The sequence below is a fragment of the Phyllobates terribilis genome, unplaced genomic scaffold (assembly GCF_046119375.1).
Source record: "Phyllobates terribilis strain yellow unplaced genomic scaffold, ASM4611937v1 Scaffold_4__5_contigs__length_816908805, whole genome shotgun sequence".
NCBI lineage: Eukaryota > Metazoa > Chordata > Amphibia > Anura > Dendrobatidae > Phyllobates > Phyllobates terribilis.
In genome coordinates, this window is record NW_027362764.1 from 69,102,045 (window position 1) to 69,123,103 (window position 21,059).

The 21,059-nt window shown below is 44.2% G+C and overlaps 1 protein-coding gene across 6 annotated transcripts in view; it reads left to right on the forward strand.

The window, feature by feature from the left end:
- CACNB2 (calcium voltage-gated channel auxiliary subunit beta 2) overlaps positions 1-21,059 on the forward strand; it is a 433,018-nt gene that overhangs the window by 308,609 nt on the left and 103,350 nt on the right. For 4 of the 6 annotated variants that reach the window (XM_073677469.1, XM_073677471.1, XM_073677472.1 and 1 more), the window contains one exon: positions 16,549-16,668. In XM_073677469.1, the coding sequence (XP_073533570.1) occupies positions 16,549-16,668 (120 nt within the window). Of the gene's footprint in view, positions 1-13,591; positions 14,130-16,548; positions 16,669-21,059 lie in introns of those variants that run through there. The other 2 variants (XM_073677475.1, XM_073677470.1) reach the window with 1 other exon arrangement.

Here is a 21,059-nt window from a genome sequence, read left to right on the forward strand (position 1 = left end):
TTTATACAAAAACCGCAACGTCTACCTCAAGATTTACTGGACTGTTGCACCTTTACCTTGTCGCAAGTTGCACCGCGGCCATGATCCAAGAATCCAAGAATGTGCTTTACTTAAAAATGTTTTACATGAGAAAGTTTAATATGCTGCTAGGTGATAATGCAAATGTTTTACAAGATGTTTTATATGACAAAAGAGTTCCAGAGGCATTAGCAAAGTGTTTTATAATAGTGTGACAAGAAAAGGAAAGCGTTTCCCATAAAGGGAATTGAACCATGTTGCCTGTTTTCTGATGTGAAAAGTTTTAAAAAGTTTTGCATGTCCTGTAATTAACTGTTTTTGCTCTTTTCCAGCCCGAGGACGTGCTGTGCTTTACCAGGGGGGAATGTAGCGCCCCGAGGGTTCGGCCGCTACAGGGGTATTGCACCTCAGACCAGAGGTGTGATATTCCACTCCCAGGTAAGGATGGAGTATGGACCAGGGCTCAGTTAGCTGCATACAGCACACACACCCCATTTCCGAGGGACAGCTCAACGGTGCTCCCACTGGACAGAAGTGCAGGCACGACCTACTATGTCCCTGTCTGGAGTGGGGAGGGGGGTGGAACACCCAGTGCTGTAGGAGCAGATAGGGGTTGGTTCCTGAGCGTAGGAAGGAGCCCATTGGTTGCTGGTCACCTGGGCTCATGGTCAGAGGGAGGTATAAAAGGTGGGCACCATCTTAGTTCAGTTCAGTCTGTGAGGAGAGGAGAGCTGACAGGGAGCAGCAGCTCAGGCTGAGTGCTGCTCCAGAGGCAGGCCTAGAGAAGAGGCCGGAGCCTGAGAGGAGAAGGAGAAGTGGGCCTGGAGAAGAGGCCAAGAGAAGGAGGAGAAGAGAGAGAGAAACAGAAGGGCTCAGGAACAAGAAGGTGGAAGGGACCCTAAGAACCCACGAGAATCCAGGGTGAAGGGTCAGGCAGATTAAGGGTACCGGATCCCAAGTTGGTGGAGGAGAAACTACCCTCAGCCAAAGACCGGTCGTCGTGATCATTTATTGGTGCGACACCTCATCAAACCTGCTAGGAAGGCACCATATAGGACAGCGGAGGACGGGGCCCACGTTTAACCGCACAAGTCTGCGGCAGCTGGACAAAAGTGGGTCACTGGTGAGGCAGGCCAGAGAAAGGATTAAAGGGGGTCATGTGCCATGCTCCTGAACTGCCTGGGAGTTGACCGAGCCCCGCACCTGGTGGACGCAGCACGGCTCGGGCGGTCACTACCTGTACAGAAGTGACCTGGAGTACCTGAACTGTGAGTAAACGACATTGGACTGCAGTACGTTGTCTGTGTGCTCTTTCGCTCCTCCAGCACTATCAGCACGGGGACTCTCACCACCATCACTCCCACCATCCACTACACTGCCCTGGGGCCGCACTCTTCCCGTGGGGAGTCACACCATCCCAGCTGCCTTCATCATCGGCCCCAGCGGACTGCCTTGCAGCGGCGGTTCCTAATAACCGCAATCCACGGGTGGCGTAGTCGGACATTATCTAAAGTACAGTAGCAGACTACCATTGGTCTGACCACCCTGAGCCGCGGGACCGGGCCGCCACTACTACTCCCAGCGTCTCCCTATTGCCCGGATCCGCGTGCCCCACGGCCCAGGGGGCGAGTCATCTGCACTGTATAGAATCATTTGGCAAGGGATTAAATGCTTTAAAAAACTGGGGTTCAATGCCTGAACTTCTACAGGATAAATACTGTCCTTGCATCATATCTGCAATTTAAAGGGATGCTCCCCTTTGTATTTACATTGACCGGTCATTTTTGGTATTTGCAATATAAAGTTCTACATGGAAACTGTCAGCAAGTTGCTGTTGTGTATCTGTTATTCTTATCTCTAAAATAAGGGCACATATGGACCAGACTAGAGAATGCTGCAATATTTTTTCAGACCGTCCTTGTGAAAAAATAAGCCAATGTAAGCTAGCACATAGGCTAACATTGGGACCAACAATGCGTTCATCAGATCTTACCATGGATTCACTGCAGTCAAATCTGTGGCTTAAAATATGTCACGTGTGAATCTACCTTAAGGATTTATGCTTTATTGAGCAGAGCTGCAGAGTATATTATGGTAACGGAACACAAGTCATTATTATATGCAACAATAGAGTTCCCATAAAGGATACAAAGAAGATAAACAATAGGGAAAAAGAATAAACAATAAAAGAAAAACATAATTACTAGAGTTGAGCAAAAAGATTGAATAGGCGCGGGCCGTGGAGCCTAAGGGGCCCAAAAAGTCTCTTTGGCCTGTATGAAAAGGTCCATCCTATTAAAGGCTTGAAATAATTGGGAACCCCATTGGAGCTTTTGCTTTGGGACTCATGAGCTTCAAGTTACGCCACTGGATATCACCTATTCTGCAAAGACTGTAGGTGATAATTTGCGTCCACCTTTAAGGAAGAATCTAGGGAGCTTTAAAGCCTTGCTTCTCCCACCCTACTTGCCAAAAACTATTTCTTATTGTACAAAACATATGCTACATATGAGTAAAGAAAATGTTAAAAATTCCAAAAATGTACATCAGATGCGTTTGGAATAATGTTACGCTGTGTGTGTAATAATTTTATGATATGCGTTTAACATGGTCATTAGTAACCCATGAGCTTCAAGTTACGCCACTGTTCACAGGACCTTGGTTGTCGGGTGAAAGCCCTGCAAACCCCCTCGTACCTGCTACCATCGCTACGAACTAGAAGAGGTGGTGAGGATTCCATGCAAGTAATAGGAGGTTAACAAGGCTCTGATGGGCGGCTACGGATTACCAACATGGCTGCTGGACCCAGTGAAACTTTTTGATCACCGCTAATAATTACATCAGCAGCAGCTTGTCGATAGTTTCTAGGAAACCAGATCATTTTTTGTTTGTTGCCCAGGAAAAAAGAAACTATAAATTAATGGGGTTATCCAGGCTCGGGTTGAAACTCTGCAGTCACTCTATGCGAGTGCAAACTTCTGAATCCTGACAGCATGTGAACTGCACCGTTGTTGCGAGCAGTTACGTGACTATATGTATTCTATGCATATTTCCTTTTACATTCCAACTAGACTTACATATCTTCTGCAGTCCTATGGAGGATAAACATGACTAGTCGGCATGTGACCTCAAGTATGCACAATGCTTGCACCGGCGGTGTGCACGCTGTCAGGGTCCTCCGTTATGGTGACCATATGTATTCGATTTGCATACTTCCTCTTACATTCCGACTAGACTTGCATATCTTCTGCACCTCTATGGAGGATAAACCTGACTAGTTGGCATGTGACCTCAAGTATGCAAAATGCTTGCACCAGTGGTGCGCACGCTGTCAGAATTTAGAAGTCTGCAAGTCTGAACAATACCTTTATGTAGACGTTGAAAACTGTAGCAATACTTGATGTCACCAATGCAAGATTTTACATTCATTGGCTGTTTAGCTAATCATAGATAAAGGTGGAGTTTCCCTTTAAATAATTTCCCGGTTAAACCTGCACTAGTTCTGCACTTGTTTTATTCCTTTCTGCTTTCCATGCTCGGAGTAAATCCCTGACATCTGAGTACTTACAGGCCATTGGTAAAGGAATTTAAGCTGGAGTCCAGATAGCGTACTGGGATTCTATATTGTTGACATCTGAGTAGGAAGCGACGGACATAAAAAAATCAATGTACATTAAACAAAAACCCAAGCAGCACTTTCGTGTCATCAGGCCGCGTTTCATTAGTTGATTATTTCCAAAAATATTCTGCCGGGTAGACATATGTTTTCAATTGAAGAATAGGACTCGTGCTAGCAGTCCACATAAACAGTTCTGTATGATTCATGACTTGGGAAGCTACGAGCAATCCTCAGAAAGGGCAGGACTGTAAAATGTTGTAGTTTGTTTTAGCTGAAGAGTCTCGTTAATTGCTGGGTGTCTAAAAAAAATAATAAATAAAAGTTGATGTGTTTCAGAAGTTCACAAACTTTTATATCTATAATTTAAGTGTTACTAATGACCGTGTTAAATGCGTATCGTAAAATTGTTACAACAGAACGTAAAATGATTCCAAATGCATCTGATGTACATTTTTGGAATTTTTCACATTTTCTTTATTTATATGTAGTGTATGTTTTGTACTATAAGAAGTCTGGTGGGAGAAGCAAAGCACCAAAGCTCCCTGGCTTCTTCCTTAAAGGAGGATGCAAATTATCACCTATTTGCAGAATAGGTGATATCCAGTGGTGTAACAGGTGATATCCAGTGGTGTAACTTGAAGCTCATGGGCACCCAAAGAAAAATATCCACTGGGGCCCCCAATTATTGCAAGTCTTTAAAGGGGTTGTCTGGTCCAAACCATTAAGTCTGGAGTCACTCTGTGTGACTGCAGACTTATGAATCCCCCCGCACTGTGCGCTGCAGGGATTTGCCGTTTTCAGAGTCGGGACCGGAGGGTATATATGAGTTATACATACTCCTGGCAAGTGGGCGTGGCCTCGCTACAAACACTTGTATTGAGAGAGGCCACGCCTCTTGTAGAGATGTGCCCAACCAGTGGGCGTGGCCAACTAGAGGACACAGCCTTGCTCCATACAACTGTACGGAGAGCGAGGCCACGCCCCCTGGCCAGGAGTATGTATAATTCATACATAGCCTCTGGTCCCAACTCCGAAACCGGTGAATCCCCGCAGCGCACAGTGCGTTCGCAGAGTGACTGCAGACTTATCAGTTTGGACCGGACAACCTTTTTATAGGATGGGTCTTTTTATATATGCCAAAGGGACTTTTTGGGTCCCTTAGGCTCCAGGGCCCAGGTGTGATTGCAGCCCCTGCAATTATTGTAGCTACGTCCCTCTTGACAACTTACCGTACTTTTCACTGGGAGACTCACTGCTGGGTCCCCCAATGTTTGCAAGAACAAGGCTCCCTTTGAAAGGGGTGTTGGTGTCTTATGAGCACCACTGCTCTATTTGTACCCCAGCAAGACCCCCCAGGATACCTACCGGAGTCTGGGAGGTGAGTTAACCACCAGATATTAACTTGTATTTTACCCTAGATCATCAGGGACCAAGCTATGAAAACCCTCATTTACACGAGACCACCAGGAATATCCCTCAGGTATTGACCTCTCATTTCATTCTAGAACACAAGGAAAAAATATATAAACATGCTTTATAGTAAAACTAGATAACCAGATATCAACCTTCAATTTTACTCAGACAACCATGGAACAAGATATTAACACCTTCTTTTACAATATACTAGACCACAAGGTATTAAAGATGTCCTGTCACTTGCTCACAAAAATGAAGGTAAATACCTTGCAAAAATCCCTTTGCTCCCCTGATTCTGCCACTTTTTTCTGTTTTGCGCTGCGTCACTCTATTGCTGAGATAGTCGCCATTTATTGCTATTGGGGTTCAATATGTGAAATCTCTGCTTATGGTACGACTGAACATTTCTGGGACTTTTCTCTGGTGCCATGTTCTTTCACCCCGCCCAGACGCTGCTTTATCAGTCTTGCAGATTCAGACATCGCAGATTTTGTGATTATCGGCATCTGGGAGGGGTGAAAGCGCACTCCCCCAGAGAAGATTCTCAGACTGATTTAAAGAGGTCGTCCTACCTTGGGCTACAAATCTGCAATCACTCTAAGTGACTGCAGACTTGTAAATCCTCACGAGGATGGCGAGCATGTGACCGCAGCTATGCAATTTGCATACATGCTGTCACTTGCCGACTAGACGTTCATGGCCTCACTCAATACAAGTGAATTGAGCGAGGCTGGATACGTCTAGTCGGAATGTGGCCAGAAATATGCAAATCACATACTTTCAGTCAGTATCAGATTGAAGAACATTGGGCCCACCAAAGGATTTGATTCTGAGGGCCCACCACCGTCCCCGTCCCCCCACTCAAGAGCCCCATAGCAGCTGCAAGGTTTTCACTATGAACTCTCCTGAAGGATAAACCAGGGCCCACCGAAGGATTCCCCGGTTCTCTAATAGGCTAGTCCAAACCTGCTAGCAGTCATATGACCATCCGCTGCCGGCGTTGGAGAATGCTGACAGCACACATTGTGCGCACTGTGAGGATTCAAAAGTCTGCAGTCATATAGAGTATTTATAGGGGTTGTCCGGCCTTGGGATACATAGAGTGACTGCAGACTTGAGCCTCAAGGCTGGACAACCCCTTTAAGTCAATTTGTTTGAGCAAGTGATAGTTTGTCTTTACTCGCCAATTTTACCCAAGACTTTCAGAAAAAAAAACTTGAACCCACTATTTTACCCTAGCCCACCAGGGAAGAAGATGTAAAGGGAAGAACACCCTCATTTGCAGTAGACCACCATAACATAGCAGAGATGTAAAGGGGATTTTACCCAATAAAAAATGTATATTTCTATCCAATAAAATCACGGTGGCAACATCCTTTTCTGCCATGCATAGTATAGTATTTATGAATGAATTTGCGCATCGTCTGGATTGATTTCACAGCCGCTCTGGTAGTAATTAAGCCTGAGATTGCTGTGACGGTAAGGAGGCGATACTGATACAGCTTTATTATACTTCACAGCAGCGCTCTCAGCTGTAGAGCTGATTTATACCTTACTATGTTTTGTCCACTAGGTGGACATGTATTTTGTATCCCATCAAGCTGCATCCTGCAATATCTTCAATTTAATAAGTATACATATATCCACGTACGGGCTCGGTGTCTGTGTTGTAAACCTTTAGAAATATAAAAATAATACAATTATACTTTTTATAAAATTATATTAATCCAGACTTAATAAGAGAAGATAGTTGCCATCTTATCAGACAATTCTGAATTATTCGTTCATAGAAAGTATAAGAAATTTGTAAAACGACAGCACCGTATAAGATGTTTACCTCGTTCTCAATTTTAACGGGGTTTTGGATCCCAAACACTTTTATATAAGTAACATAACAAATAGAGCAAGTGCTCTCCTTCCCCAGATCTTAGATTTATCTCTCTGTCGCTCCTCCCAGGCTCAGTGTTTTGGCTGCAGAAGTGATATCACGTTGTCTGCTCACATTACCGCTGCAGCCAGTTACTGTCTACATTGGCAGATCCGCTGAGCTCAGTGACTGGTGGCAGTGTTGATGTGAGCTATCGACGTGATGTCAACGCTGATGTCAAAACATTGAGATCGGACCAGCAGCAGAGAGGTGACATTGCACCCAGGGAAGTTGAGTTGCTGCTTTATTTATTATTTTACATATATAAAAATGTTTGGGGTCCCTTTAAATGTACCTTTATATTATTAAGACATAGGGATATAAGTCAAGATCACACTGCTGACCTAGTGGTATAACTTGCAGCTTGTGGGCCCCAATGCAAAACCTCAATAGGACCCAGAATTAATGCAGCTCTTTAATATTAAAAGTCTTTTCAAATGGAACAAAGGGACCTTTCGGGCCCCCTAGACGCCGGGGCTGCAGTGCGATTGCAACCCCTGCATCTATTAGAATTACACCCCTGCTGCTGATAATAGATGATGAGGACAACTCTGCTGCTCCTCCTCCCTCTCTCTGCTGCTCCTCCCTCCTTCTGCTGCTCCTCTTCCCTCTGGCTGCTGCTCCTCCTCCTTCTATGTTGTTCCACCTCCCTCCTCCCTCTCTCTCTGCTGCTCCTCCTCCCTCTCTGCTGCTCCTCCTCCCTTCTCCTCTCTCTCTGTTGCTCCTCCTCCCTCTCTGCTGCTCCTCCTTCCTCCTCCCTCTTTCTGCTCCTCCCTCTCTCTGCTTCTCCTCTTCCCTCTCTCAGCTGCTCCTACTCCCTTTCTCTGCTGCTCCTCCTCCCTCTCTCAGCTTCTCCTCCCTCCTCCCTCTCTCAGCTTCACCTCCTCCCTCTTTTTACTGCTCCTCCTCCCTCCTCACTCTCTCTCTGCTCCTCCTCCATTCTGCCTCTCTATTTTGCTCCTTCTCCTCCCTCACTGCTGCTCATCTTCCCTCTCTCTACTGCTCATCTCTCTCTCTGTTGCTCCTTCTCTCTCTCTGCTGTGCCTCCTCTTCACTGCTGCTTCTCCTCCCTCTCACTGCTGCTCCTCCTCCTCTCTCACTGCTGCTCCTCCTCTCTCACTGCTGCTCCTCCTCCTCTCTCTGCTGCTCCTCCTCCTTCTATGCTGTTCCACCTTCCTCTGTCTCTGCAGCTGCTCCTCCCTCTGTCTGCTGTTCCTCCTCCCTTCTCCTCTCACTCTGTTGCTCCTCCTCCCTCCTCCTCTCTCTGCAGCTCCTCCTTCCTCTTTCTGCTCCTCCCTCTCTCTGCTTCTCCTCCTCCCTCTCTCAGCTGCTCCTCCTCCCTCTCTCTGCTGCTCCTCCTCCCTCTCTCAGCTGCTCCTCCCTCTCTCAGCTTCTCCTCCTCCCTTTTTTTGCTGCTCCTCCTCCCTCTCTCTGCTGTTCCTCCTCCATTCTGCCTCTCTATTTTGCTCCTCCTCCTCCCTCACTGCTGCTCATCTTCCCTCTCTCTGCTGCTCATCTCTCTCTCTGTCGCTCCTTCTCCTCCTCTCTCTCTGCTGCGCCTCCTCCTCTCTCACTGCTCCTCCTCCTCTCTCACTGCTCCTCCTCCTCCTCTCTCTCTGCTGCTCCTCCTCCCTGTCTCTGCTGGGCATATGTGACGTGCCCCCTGGGCCGTGGGGTACCAGTGCCGGGGCGGTGTATGCTGGGGGTTGTAGTCACAGTGGCGGTGACCCGGTCCGTGACCCAGGGCGGTCAATGCAAGGGAAATTATATGTATAGGTTTTATTAAAGAGTCCGACTACGCCACCTGTGGAATGCGGTTAAAGGGGGCCGCCACTGCGGAACAGTCCTCTGAAGCTGGTGGTTCTGCAGCAATGATGGTACAACTCCCCACAGGAAGAGTTAGCTTCAGGGCAGTGTGTGGATGATGGTGGTTGTGCTGGGCGTTGTAGTGCAGGGAGAGATGGTGCAGCAAGAAACACAGAGACAAGGTGGTGCAGCCCCAGGGTCTTTACTCACGGTTATTGCAGTCCAAGTTACAGAGCTCAGTATAACTGTCTACGTCGTGCTGCGTTTACTCAGTGAGGGGTTCAGTCCACCCTCAGATAGCTCCGGAGTACTTCGCAGGACCCCCTTCTGTGTCTTCTCTCTGGCTGTCTCCCTGAACCTCATACCAAGTGTCCCAGTCCAGTATCGGCGGGCCTTGGCGGGCGACGTCTGTTCCGTCCCCTGGCTCCTATGTAGTTACCTTCCTGGGGAGACTGGTATGGAATGTTGGCTACAGGACATGAAATACTGCAGCCTCCGGTCTCTAGTTAAGATATGCAATCTTTCGCTAGTTGAGGGATCCGGTACCCTATATGCAGCCTGACCCCTCCACCTCCCAGTAGATGCGAGCGTACTGGTGGCCTTCTGCACGGCCCGTACCCCTATGGTCCTTTCTTCCGTTCCTGGAGCCTTCCTGCTCCCTCTCCTCTCTTCTCTCCTTCTCCTCTCAGACTTGGGCCTCACTGTCCAGGCCCGCCTCTGGAGCAGAGCTCGTACAGAGCCTCTACTCCTGTCACTTCTCCTCCTCTGACTGGCATGTCTTTCTAAGATGGTGTCTATACTTATATCTTTCTTCTATGTGCTCCCCTTAACTACTTCCTCCACCCACACCCACTACGTGGTTCCCCTTTACTGTGGTTCCCCCCACTCCAGCCAGGGACCAGGGGCTGTGCTCTCCCGTAGGAGCAATCTTGCCCTGCCCTCTGAAATGTGGTGTAGTGAATTCAGGTGTTAGGGTCCCGGGCAGTACTCCTTCCTTACCTGAGAGTGAGATACCACACCTCTGGGTGAGATACAATACTTCTGTGGCGACTGAACCCTCAGGGGCGCAACAAATGCACCACGTGTTCCCATAGAAGTCAATGGGTCACTTTTTCCATGTTTTTCCAGTTCAGGTGCCAGCTGTAAAGCAATATGTATTTTTAATTATTTAAAAAAGAGCAGGGTGCACTATGGCAACAATTTATGTTTTAGCTTTTTATTACCCATTGCACCAGTATCCAAACAGCAATGGGTATGATAACATAGTTATTAGTTTACTTTAGGGAACTTCTAGTATTTTATTCATCCAAAATGAGAGGAATGTGTCATGTCTGAAGCCGTCTCCAAGATAATAAATATGTCTCCAGCTATGTCATCATCGCAAACACAAAGAGTTTTAAGGGTATTAAAGTCATGTCCAGAATAATGAAAATATTGCACAAATTAAACTATTGTGCATTTAGGAGTCCAGATCTGTCAACAAAGGACAGAAAAATGTACCGAGGCCGAAGAAATTAGGGAAAATAAGATATTTGGCAGAAGTAATCCCTGATGTTGCCAAGAGTTATATTTAATCTAGACTTTGGTACAGCTGGAGATGACAGAAAATGTTTTTTTTTATCCTGGAGGGATAATTACATGGGAGAAAGTCACCCGCAAAGTGCCAGTTAGGCCTCATTCACATGCTTTATCCATGCTTTTCACGGATGCAACACGTGCACATTATAATCTATGGGGCTATTCACATGTCCGTGTTTTTTCATGGAGACATGTCCTTTTTTTTCCGGTATCAAGCTTTGTTATTTATTTATCCATCCATGAAAAACACTGATGGTAAAAACACTGATCCAAAACACTGATAACTCTGGTTCAAATTTTTTATAGACGTGTTTAAACACAGATGTGTGAATGAGGCCTAAACATTTATAAGGCTCACTCACCCGAGCGATGATTCTGTCTTCCGAGAGAATCTGATCTTTTATAGCAAAGACACTCTGCTCATATTCTGATCAGACATTGAGCCGAGTGTCACTTTACCGTGATCCGATTGTCTCGCATGAGGGAATCAGATCACAGGTGCGGAGAAGACGGAAAACTTATCTTCTCCATCTTCTCCATTGTCTGAGTTCACGGTAATCGGACTGCACTCAGATGTCATTTGAGTGCAGTCCGATATTTTACAGGCACTCATAGACTTGAATGGGTGTGTGTGATCCGATTTGTGGAACCACTCGCAGCATGCCGAATCAGCATGAGAAAAAAACGCAGATCTGAGCTGCCTCATATTATAATATTGGTCCAAGGGCTATCCGATAAAACATCACATAGCACTCGTCCAATATATACGCTTGTGTGATCGAGCACTTATAGGGGATGTAGCCCCTATAAAAATCATACCAGGAATATACAATTTAACTTAATATTTGCTGAAAAATTTACTTTTAATATACAAATGAGGGCACAGCGGTGCACCCTCGGCGTGGAAAGAGCGTACACTGACTAAAATCAGTTTGCAGGTCTGCATTTGCAGACTAGAAGAGTCCAGCGTTGTGCTCCAGGTGTCAGTCGGGCGTGCACACAATGTAGCTATGGGCGCTCTCGGACACCCGGCTGCTGCCCATCTGTGGCTACCTTCTTGATGCTTCCGGAAAGGTAGCGAGCAAGTGACTTTAGGGATGAGGAGGGGGTGTGCACAATCTGTCTGCTCACTTCAACGCTCCTCCTCCTCACTCGCATCGCTCGAGCGGTGGCCAAAGATGAATCTTTTATAATCAGAGCACATTCCTAACTAATTAAGAAAGCTCAGTCTTCTGTTTCTGGCCTTCTGAGCTGTTGTATACCAGTTCTAAGGTACAAACAAATGCCTTTCCAAATTATTGGGTGCCAGATTAAAGGGCTTTTCCCATACCCAGTGTCCTCAGAATACAGTGGGTAAATAATCTCCAAGGAAGATCTGGTGTGTTTCTTCCTATAACTTGACTTTTGCTTAGTTACATGTGACATGGGGGCATCACTGCTATAGATTGTAGTGTTATTTCTTAGCATATGATTTTTTGCAGTGAGAACATTTTAGTAATCATCATCTATGTGGCAGAGACCAGGGAGTGCTGTGCATTTAATGTCATGGGAGTTCACAGGGTTTTTAGAGGTCATTTTATTGATTTCACATCCATGGCCATATTCCAGAATGAGGTGATTAGAAATAAAGTGAAAGGACAGTAAATGCCCGGTCTTGTCTGGAGACAATATTGTGATGTGTTATTACAGAAGGTGCCGATAGATAATGTAAAGGGGGCTTCCTCCATCTCACAGGCGCAGCGGATATAGTCACCGCAGGTTTAGAAGAGCAGATGCTTCGTTTTCTCAGCTGAGATACGATAATTATTGGTAATCATCAAATAGATGGGAATTATGTATCATTTATGTCTGAGATGGTGGGACACATTTCATACATTTATTTGTAATGAATAAGCACAGTACATTACAGAGTGTGTCTCTAACCCTGGTCAAAAATAGATAGATCGATAGATGATAGATAGATAAATATGAGATAGATAGATAGATAAATAGATATATAGATAGATAATAGATAGATAGATAGATAGATAATAGATATGATATAGAAAGATAGATATGAGATAGATAGATAAATAGATATATAGAGAGATATGAGACAGATAGATAGATATGAGATACATAGATAATAGATAGATAGATAATATACATAGATAGATAGATAATATAGATATATATGAGATAGATAGATAGATAATAGATAGATAGATAATAGATATGGGATAGATGATAGATAGATATGAGATAGAAAGATAGATATGAGATAGATAGATAAATAGATATATAGAGAGATATGAGACAGATAGATAGATATGAGATACATAGATAATAGATAGATAGATAATATACATAGATAGATAGATAATATAGATATATATGAGATAGATAGATAGATAATAGTATAGATAGATAATAGATATGGGATAGATGATAGATAGATAGAGAGACAGATAAATAGATAGATAATATACATAGATAGATTGATAGATAGATAATATACATAGATAGATATGAGATAGATAGTTAGATAATAGATAGATAGATGGTTAATTATAAATAGATAATGAGGTTGACATATAATAGATATTTAGATATTAAATAATAAACACTTTACACGTACAAAGATAATTATGGATAGATAGTTAGATAATGGGAAAGGTAGATAGATATATTGATACATGCGTGATAAAGATACATAATGTAGATAGATAATAAAATGATACATTAATTATATAGATACATAATAAATACTTAGATATGAGATAGATAGATAGATAGATAGATATGGATAGATAGATAGATAGATTGATAAACATGCAGTAGATCAATATGAGATAGATAAATTAATAGATATAGATAGATACAAGATAGGATAAAAGAAAATTGAATAAAGTATAATTATTACATTTGCTAATAATAAATATTCTACAGTCCATTCTTGGAATTTTCAGTCTTAGATAATAGATAGATAGATAGTAAATTACACTATCTATCTATCTATCTATCTATCTATCTATCTATCTATCCATCCATCTATCTCCTATAAATCCAGGTGTATTGCATGTGATGCAGATTATCAGCCGCTCCGTCCGGCCTGCATCTTGCTATTTTCGAGCTCTGTACCCTTGAGATGCAGAAAAGCAATCTGACAAAGACTAGCAGCACTGTGTGATGTGAGCAACTGCGTAAGGACAGGATACGGAGCATGCTCAGTGATGCCAGACTCCGTCCCCCAACCAGATCCCTAAAGAGATTGATTGAACTTTGCACTTGCAAATGTCACTGAATGCATTTTGCCTGTGATTTTCTTTCTATGAGGCTTCCATCCTCCAGGAGCCATGTAGACTCCCTTCTCTGTGCTCAGCAGTCACCTGGCACCAGCTGCAGAGATGCCTTCTGCTCAGCATCTCCTTAACCATGATGAGGACAAGGAGACATATTTGCACTTCTTCTTCATCTTCTTCTTCTAAATGACCTTTATGTTCCTTCATAAATGGACACTTGTGATTGGATTTAGAAGGAAACACAACCTCTCAGCCTTTACTTCTGCTGAAGTTGCCCTGTGTGGTCAGTCCTGGAGCTTACGAGAAAAGATGGATAGGGAATACGATGCTGTTCTTCAGAATAATCCGTGCACTTGTTTGGGAAGGATCCGCACAGGGGGCCTCCGCCAGGCACAGTAATTAACCCGTCTGGCTAATGAAGGCCTCTTGGATTAGACTCTTAAAAAGAACCAAAGGAGGACGACTGAAGACTTCTGATGTTTGTGTAAGCTCCATCTATTTATCTTCCTAAATGAGAAGCGGTGATGGGGGCTATTACGAGCCTCTGCTATTTATAGTACTGTAATGTATGAGATAGCCACCGACGTCATGTGTTCAGTAATATTGTATGTAAACATCTGCAGGTTGTTCTTGATAAGGATTTCAGGAAATTGAAGTACACGGCACTAGGGACTTCTGAAGTGAGATGCTCGTTACTGGCAATATACAAAATAATTAATAATCTATAGGAAGACATCTTTTTTGGGTCTTGTAGAGAAGGGGTCTACCTATGAGTGTAAGCTCCTGTGCATGCCGTTTTATGCTTTTATTTTCTTAATACTATGTTTTTATGTGACTATAACATTTGCAAGATTGTAAGCTCTTCGGTCCAGGACATGTGTTCTACAGGGTCTGTTGACAGTTGTACTTGTATTTCTGTCTTTGGCATATCATGCTGCTACATGCATCAATGGAAAATGGATATATATTAATGAGGCTATGCAAATAGTTTGTATTTAAAGGGGCTGTACAATTTTTTACTTTTTCTTACATATCCAAGGGATATGCCATATGGTGCCACCTCTGGGACCTTCAGGTTTCTCAAGAATAATGCCCTGTTTCGAGGCCACCTCTCCATTCCATGTGGTAGGAGAAGGGTCTCTGTTCTCAAAATAGATTCATGTTCTGTGGATACCTAAGCCTTCTCCCTGTGGGAGAATGCTTCCCATTCTCAAGACAGATGGGTCCTATGGATACCCGAGGCCACCTCTCTATTCCTTGTGATGGGAGAAGGCTGCTGTTCTCAAGATAGATGTGTCCTGTAGCTACCTGAAGCCACCTCTCTATTCCTTGTAGTGGGAGATGTGTCCCCATTCTCAAGATAGATGGGACCTGAGGCTACCTGAGGTCACCTTTCCATTCATTGTGGTGGGAGATTGTTCCCCATTCTCAAGATAGATGGGACCTGATGCCACCTCTCCATTCCTTGTGTTGAGAAATGGGTCTCCATTATCAAGATAGATGTGTCTTGTGAATATCTGAGGCCACCTCTTCATTTCCTGTGGTGGGAGATGGGTCCCTGTTCTCAAGATAAATTCAGGTCTTGTGGATATCTGATGCTACCTCTCCATTTTCTGAGTTGGGAGATGGGTCTCCACTCTTAAGATAGATGGATCTCGTGGATACCTGGGAAAACTTCTCCATTCCTTATGGTGGGAGATGGGTCCCCGTTCTCAACATAGATGGGACCATAATTATCCGAGATGACAACGTCTTTTTATAGAGGGTGTCTATTATTAAAAAGAATTGCTCTACCCTGATTCGCAGTCCAGTCCAATACTTTGTGACAACCGGAATAGGTCAGTTTTTAATTCTGCATCCATGGCAACTCTGGCATTTACTAGGCCCTGTGATGTTATGATGCACGTCATAACATTGCGTCAGACTTTGTGAAGCATAGTAGACGCCAGCGAAGCCCAGGATGTTGGGCAGAGAATGCTAGTCACAAAATTGAAGACTGCCCTGGTCATGGAGGACCAGATTACTTGTCAGACCAGGGCAGCACAGATCTAACTTTTTTTTTATTTCCTCTAATTTGGCATATTTATTTGGAGAAGAGGGTATTGGTTCTCATTGAGAAGACCCAACTGGGGTAGAAAGACTTAATTACAATAAGTTCTTCATGAGAAATAGTATATAAATTTCCTTGATCCCAGAATAAAGAATACTATCTCATCAGTCAAACTTCTCCAAGAGGAACAGAGGCCCATCATACTAATCGAATACAAAGGGTCCTGTGCCAAGAACTCCCTTTATTAGCTTTTAACTAGAGTCATGTCAGTTCTAACTAGAGTCATGTCAGTTCTGGACTGAAGCACCTCAGCTATAGGGTCAATTAATGACCATTGATAATGGTGGGCACCCAATGGTATTTGTTTTCACAGAGAAATTAGATTCTTACTTTTCAAAAATCCCTGTGAGTCACACAATCAAGAAGGAAATATCCAAAATGGAAAACCACTTTAATTATAGTAAATATTCCTAATAGAGTGCTGAAATCAACGGAGGGACAGAGAATCTAATATGAAGTCTCGGGTGGCACTGACAGTGAATGGTACTGTGATTGGCATAGATGAGCCGTTCAGCCAACACCGCACATTTGTTTTATGTTTGCCTTTAACTGTTTGGTTAATAGCATGTGTTACATGGTCTGTTTTGATCTGGAATCAGATTAGAGATGCACAAATGAACACGAAGACAGGGAGAATAGAGATCTCTCTTCAGCGAGATTACACGCCTCGTGATTTATAGTCAAAACAGCTCGTATATTGTGGGAAGTCAATGAGCTGCTCCAGTCCATGTATATTCTGTATTATCAGACTGCATACACAGCCATTATAATATTCTCCTCTTCCTCTCCCCAGGGTTCGGCGGACTCCTATACCAGCCGTCCATCTGATTCTGATGTCTCGTTGGAGGAAGACAGGGAGGCCGTGCGGAGAGAGGCAGAGCGTCAGGCCCAGGCACAGCTGGAGAAAGCCAAGGTACAGCATCTGACATATTGTTATCAGCATGTCTACCGGTCATAGTACAGAAAGGGAATGGAACATAATAGCTGGCGACCGGGATGCTGGAAAATCGCAAAGGAAGTGAAGGGGTATCTTTGTAACTTTAACAAATTTCATGGGGCATTCTGATAAGACTTTGAGTGGCTTTTTTTGATCAAATATTTGAAATAATGTTTTAAAAACTTGTACTTTCTTTTTCGGTCTCTGCTTACATGTCGTCGCCATGTTTCTGTGATGCTTCTGATGAATGCGGGCGACTACTCAATGATGTGTTTTCTTACCACATAAATATGGGATAGAGGCAGTAAACCCTACACCTAAGATAACTGAATGCTTGCTGAGAGCTAATCCCTCCGACCCCCTAATGTTCTGGTAGCGACTTACCTCCTGTTCTAACAAAAGAAAGGGCATGTTGAAATTCTGAGCCTTTTTTTTTCCCATTTTGCCTTCTTTGGGAAAGCAAGAGGCCCCTCTACTTATTGGATGGTTGGCAGGTTCCCCTGGAGGGTTCATCCAACTTTCCCCTAATATGTGTTAACATCTCAAAGGAGTTGTTCACTGCTTTTATGTTGATGACTTATCCATCGGATAAGTCAGAAATATCCGATCGGTGTGGGTTTGATACACAGCACCCCACCCAATTGGCTTTAGCCGGATGTAAATGGTGTACTGAGCTGGAATACTGTTTGGTGGCCACTGCTAGGCCTACAGATCAACACCTACTAAGAAGAATAGCAGCTGATCTCCAGTGCCCACATTGGCCACCAAATACTATAGGCAGCTGCGGTATTCCGTATCCAACACTTTAAACATTGGTCCGTCACCGAAGGTGATAATATATGATCAGTCTGACTGCCAGGTGTCTGATCCCTACTGGTCAAATATTGATGACTTATCCCAAGGACAGGTGATCAGTATATAATTAGTTGCCAACCCCTTTATAGAAATTGTCCCTTTACATACATTGTACGTATCCACGGAATATGCTAAATATGTCTGATAGATCCAGGTTCCACTACTATATCTAGAACAGAGATCTGTCACAGGCCACCAGTAATGGGGAGGTGGCTGTGAATGCGAATCTTGTGGATGTACGAGAAGGGACAACTCCTTTGTTGGTAACATTTTTTCCTATACATGATGTATATTATTGTGAGCATGTGGATGTAATGCCCACCTATAGATTGAAGCATTGGCAGGATCTGATGTGCAGCAGATCTGTGTGGACTATAATTTACCATCTCATTATAGGCAATATATTCTTTATGGGTGATATCCCCATTAAGTCTTAAGAATTCTTAGGAGAGTAAATATAATGGGTGCAGGGGTTGCAGTCGCACCCGGTCCCAAGAGCCTTCTGGGGTCCAAAAGATTCCTTTGTCCTAGGCCAATACTATTAAAAACCTGTGATAGTTGGGATCCTGTTGGATTTTTATCATTGGGACCGACCCTCGAGTTTGAAGAAACTTCACTGAGAATTCAATAGTGCTCTCTGTTATTTATGACTTTGTCCCATTTTTGTCAGACAAACGGGTGTCCAAGAAGCTGAGATTTAGAGAGTTGTTTGTTTTGATCCTCACATTTTTCATTGGAGAAAGGAAATTTGAGGGGTTTCTTTTGATTTTGATATATTGCGCCAATCAATAAACACAACTGTGGCCAAAAGGATGACAAATTGGAAAACCAGTGACTTTGTTTTCTCAAGTTAGACTTTTATTCCTTTTGTGCTGTAGGACATTTTCTGTGATAGTAATTTTGTGCAAAAGGTTGGTATTTCAAAATAAAAAAAAAATACCATTAAGTCATCAAATTCAAGACTAGAATGTTTGTGAGCTATCTTTTATATTTCACCTGGATGGAGCCTTTCGAGGAGACCTTAGGTAGGTCATCTTCATTACTGTGGTGGAAGGGAAGTCACAACCATTTTACAAAGTGGAATTGTGACCTCTCCTCCCTCTTTTGTGCTTTTGGCCGTTATCCAGAGTAAAATGTCATTTTGTTATTATCACACGTGTAGAAGGAGAGATACAAAAGTAGAGTCAGCTAGGAGAAAACGTCTTTTCCATCGATTTTCACAGTCGTTTGTTTGTTAGAAGAATTCCACAAAAATAAGTTAATTTCACTGCCTTGATCCACAGGGACCTTTAGGAGAACCTGGCAAACAGTTGTCAATTTCCCAAATGAAGTGAAGGAGGGCACTATGGGTCATTAGGGTGTGTGGGGACATCTTTGGGGCATCATACTGCGTGGAGAGACAATGTGAAGGCCATAAAACTAGTATTAAACTGTGTGGGTATAATAAGGGACTTCCACGGGGACATTGTTTCTGTGTGGGCACACAAAAAGGTTATGGCGGAGTTTGAGGTGTGGCTACGGTATAAAAGAAATGTAGCGCTGTGCCACAATATGTGTCCCTCTTTCCTGTCCCTCAGGAGTTAGGAGTTATGGGTTTGGATGCTCATTTCAAATGAGTGACACGTTGATGTCGAACGTCCCTTTTGGCAAGTTTGTTGGCAGGGTAACGATTGTTTCAGAGATGTCATGGGGAGTCTGTGCAGGATGCGGCCTAGATCAGTTGTCACCCTATTCCTTAGTGCTGGCTGGTAAAAGATGGGCCGATCAGTGGTTGCTGGATGTATGAGGCAACTTGTATACAGAAAGGATTTGGAAATAAGAAGGCATGGAAGTCACACAGTATATTTATTCCTTTACAAGTAAATCTAGTGCAGGGTTGCTATGGGAATGCAGCTCCGAGAAGCGGCGTTACTGGGACAGACTCCATACAATATTTATTACCTCTGGCGTATCTGTCACAGCAGAAGCTGAAGAAATCACATCAAAGCCAGGGACTTTTTTTTTTTATTTCTCATATCTGCGCCTGAAATGTTTTCACTTTAGGTAGCAGAGGCGTTTTGTAAAGCTAACACAGATGCTGACTGGGAGACAACTGGTGCACAGCGGGGCCGAGAGCCTCCAGTCATGAGGTGGCATGTACCGCCATCCGTACTCCATACAGTACCTGTAAGTCATCTGTTGCCATAGCGATCATCAATGTAGCCCCATAAACTTAGTTATTCCATATTGTAACTGTACGGAAAGATGGTTGAGTTGAAGAGATTGTCTAATGGTCCCCATACACATTAGATAGCAGTCAGCTAAACAATCATCAGATATATCCCTCACATACAGGCTTGGCTGAGTGCTCCTGTGCGCCCTATAAGAGAGATGCTGCAAGACTCCTGTGTCCTCCAGACTCCCTCTGTGTCCTCCAGACTCCCTCTGTGTCCTCCAGACTCCCTATGTGTCCTCCAGACTCCCTCTGTGTCCTCCAGACTTCCTCTGTGTCCTCTAGACTTCCTCTGTGTCCTCCAGACTTCCTCTGTGTCCTCCAGACTTCCTCTGTGTCCTCCAGACTTCCTCTGTGTCCTCTAGACTTCCTCTGTGTCCTCTAGACTTCCTCTGTGTCCTCTAGACTTCCTCTGTGTTCTCCAGACTCCCTCTGTGACTTCCAGACTCCCTCTGTGTCTTCCAGACTCCCTATGTGTTCTCCAGACTCCCTATGTGTTCTCCAGACTACCTCTGTTTTCTCCAGATTTCCTCTGTGTCCCCCAGACTTCCGCTGTGTCCTCCAGACTTCGTGTGTCATCTAGACTTCCTCTGTGTCCTCTAGACTTCCTCTGTGTCCTCCAGGCTCCTTGGTGTCTTCTAGACTCCTCTGCTCTCCTCCAGACTCCTTTTTGTCCTCCAGATTCCTCTGTCCTCCTCCTCTGGCATTGGCTTATTTTAATGGAAATCCAACAGGCTGGATCGTTCTCTCCCCCAACATCAGTCAAGAGGCCCTCATACACATTAGACTGTCGGCCCATCAAACTCATATGAACGGGTTTTGCCAACTTTAGTCTAATGTTTTTAAGGGATTTAAAATTCGGACGTACAATAGCTTCCAAAATCGTAACTAAAATTGAGCTTCTCAAGCCTGACATTCTGTTTAGGGATCTTGCATATCTCTTAGTTTAAGAGACCTCGTTCAGGCACCCATTCGGTGGCTCACATCCAAACCCCCTGCAAAATGGGATGTGAAGGTATGCGCCGACGGGGGCCATAGACTATAATTGTGCCGGCAGAGCGAACGTGCGCTCTGACGTGCATCATTTTTGGGTGTGTATGCCTGCTGGAGGCGGACACTCAGACGCAGTCTACCGAATAAGATGCAGAGCAGAGTGCACGTTAGCTCTGCCGGCACCATTATAGTCTATGGGCCCACCAGCACATACATCTAAATCCCGTTTTGCGGGGGATTTGGACATAAGCCCCGATGGGGCCATTGAACATGTGCCTGAACCCAATGTGAAAGCAACCTTAGGCTA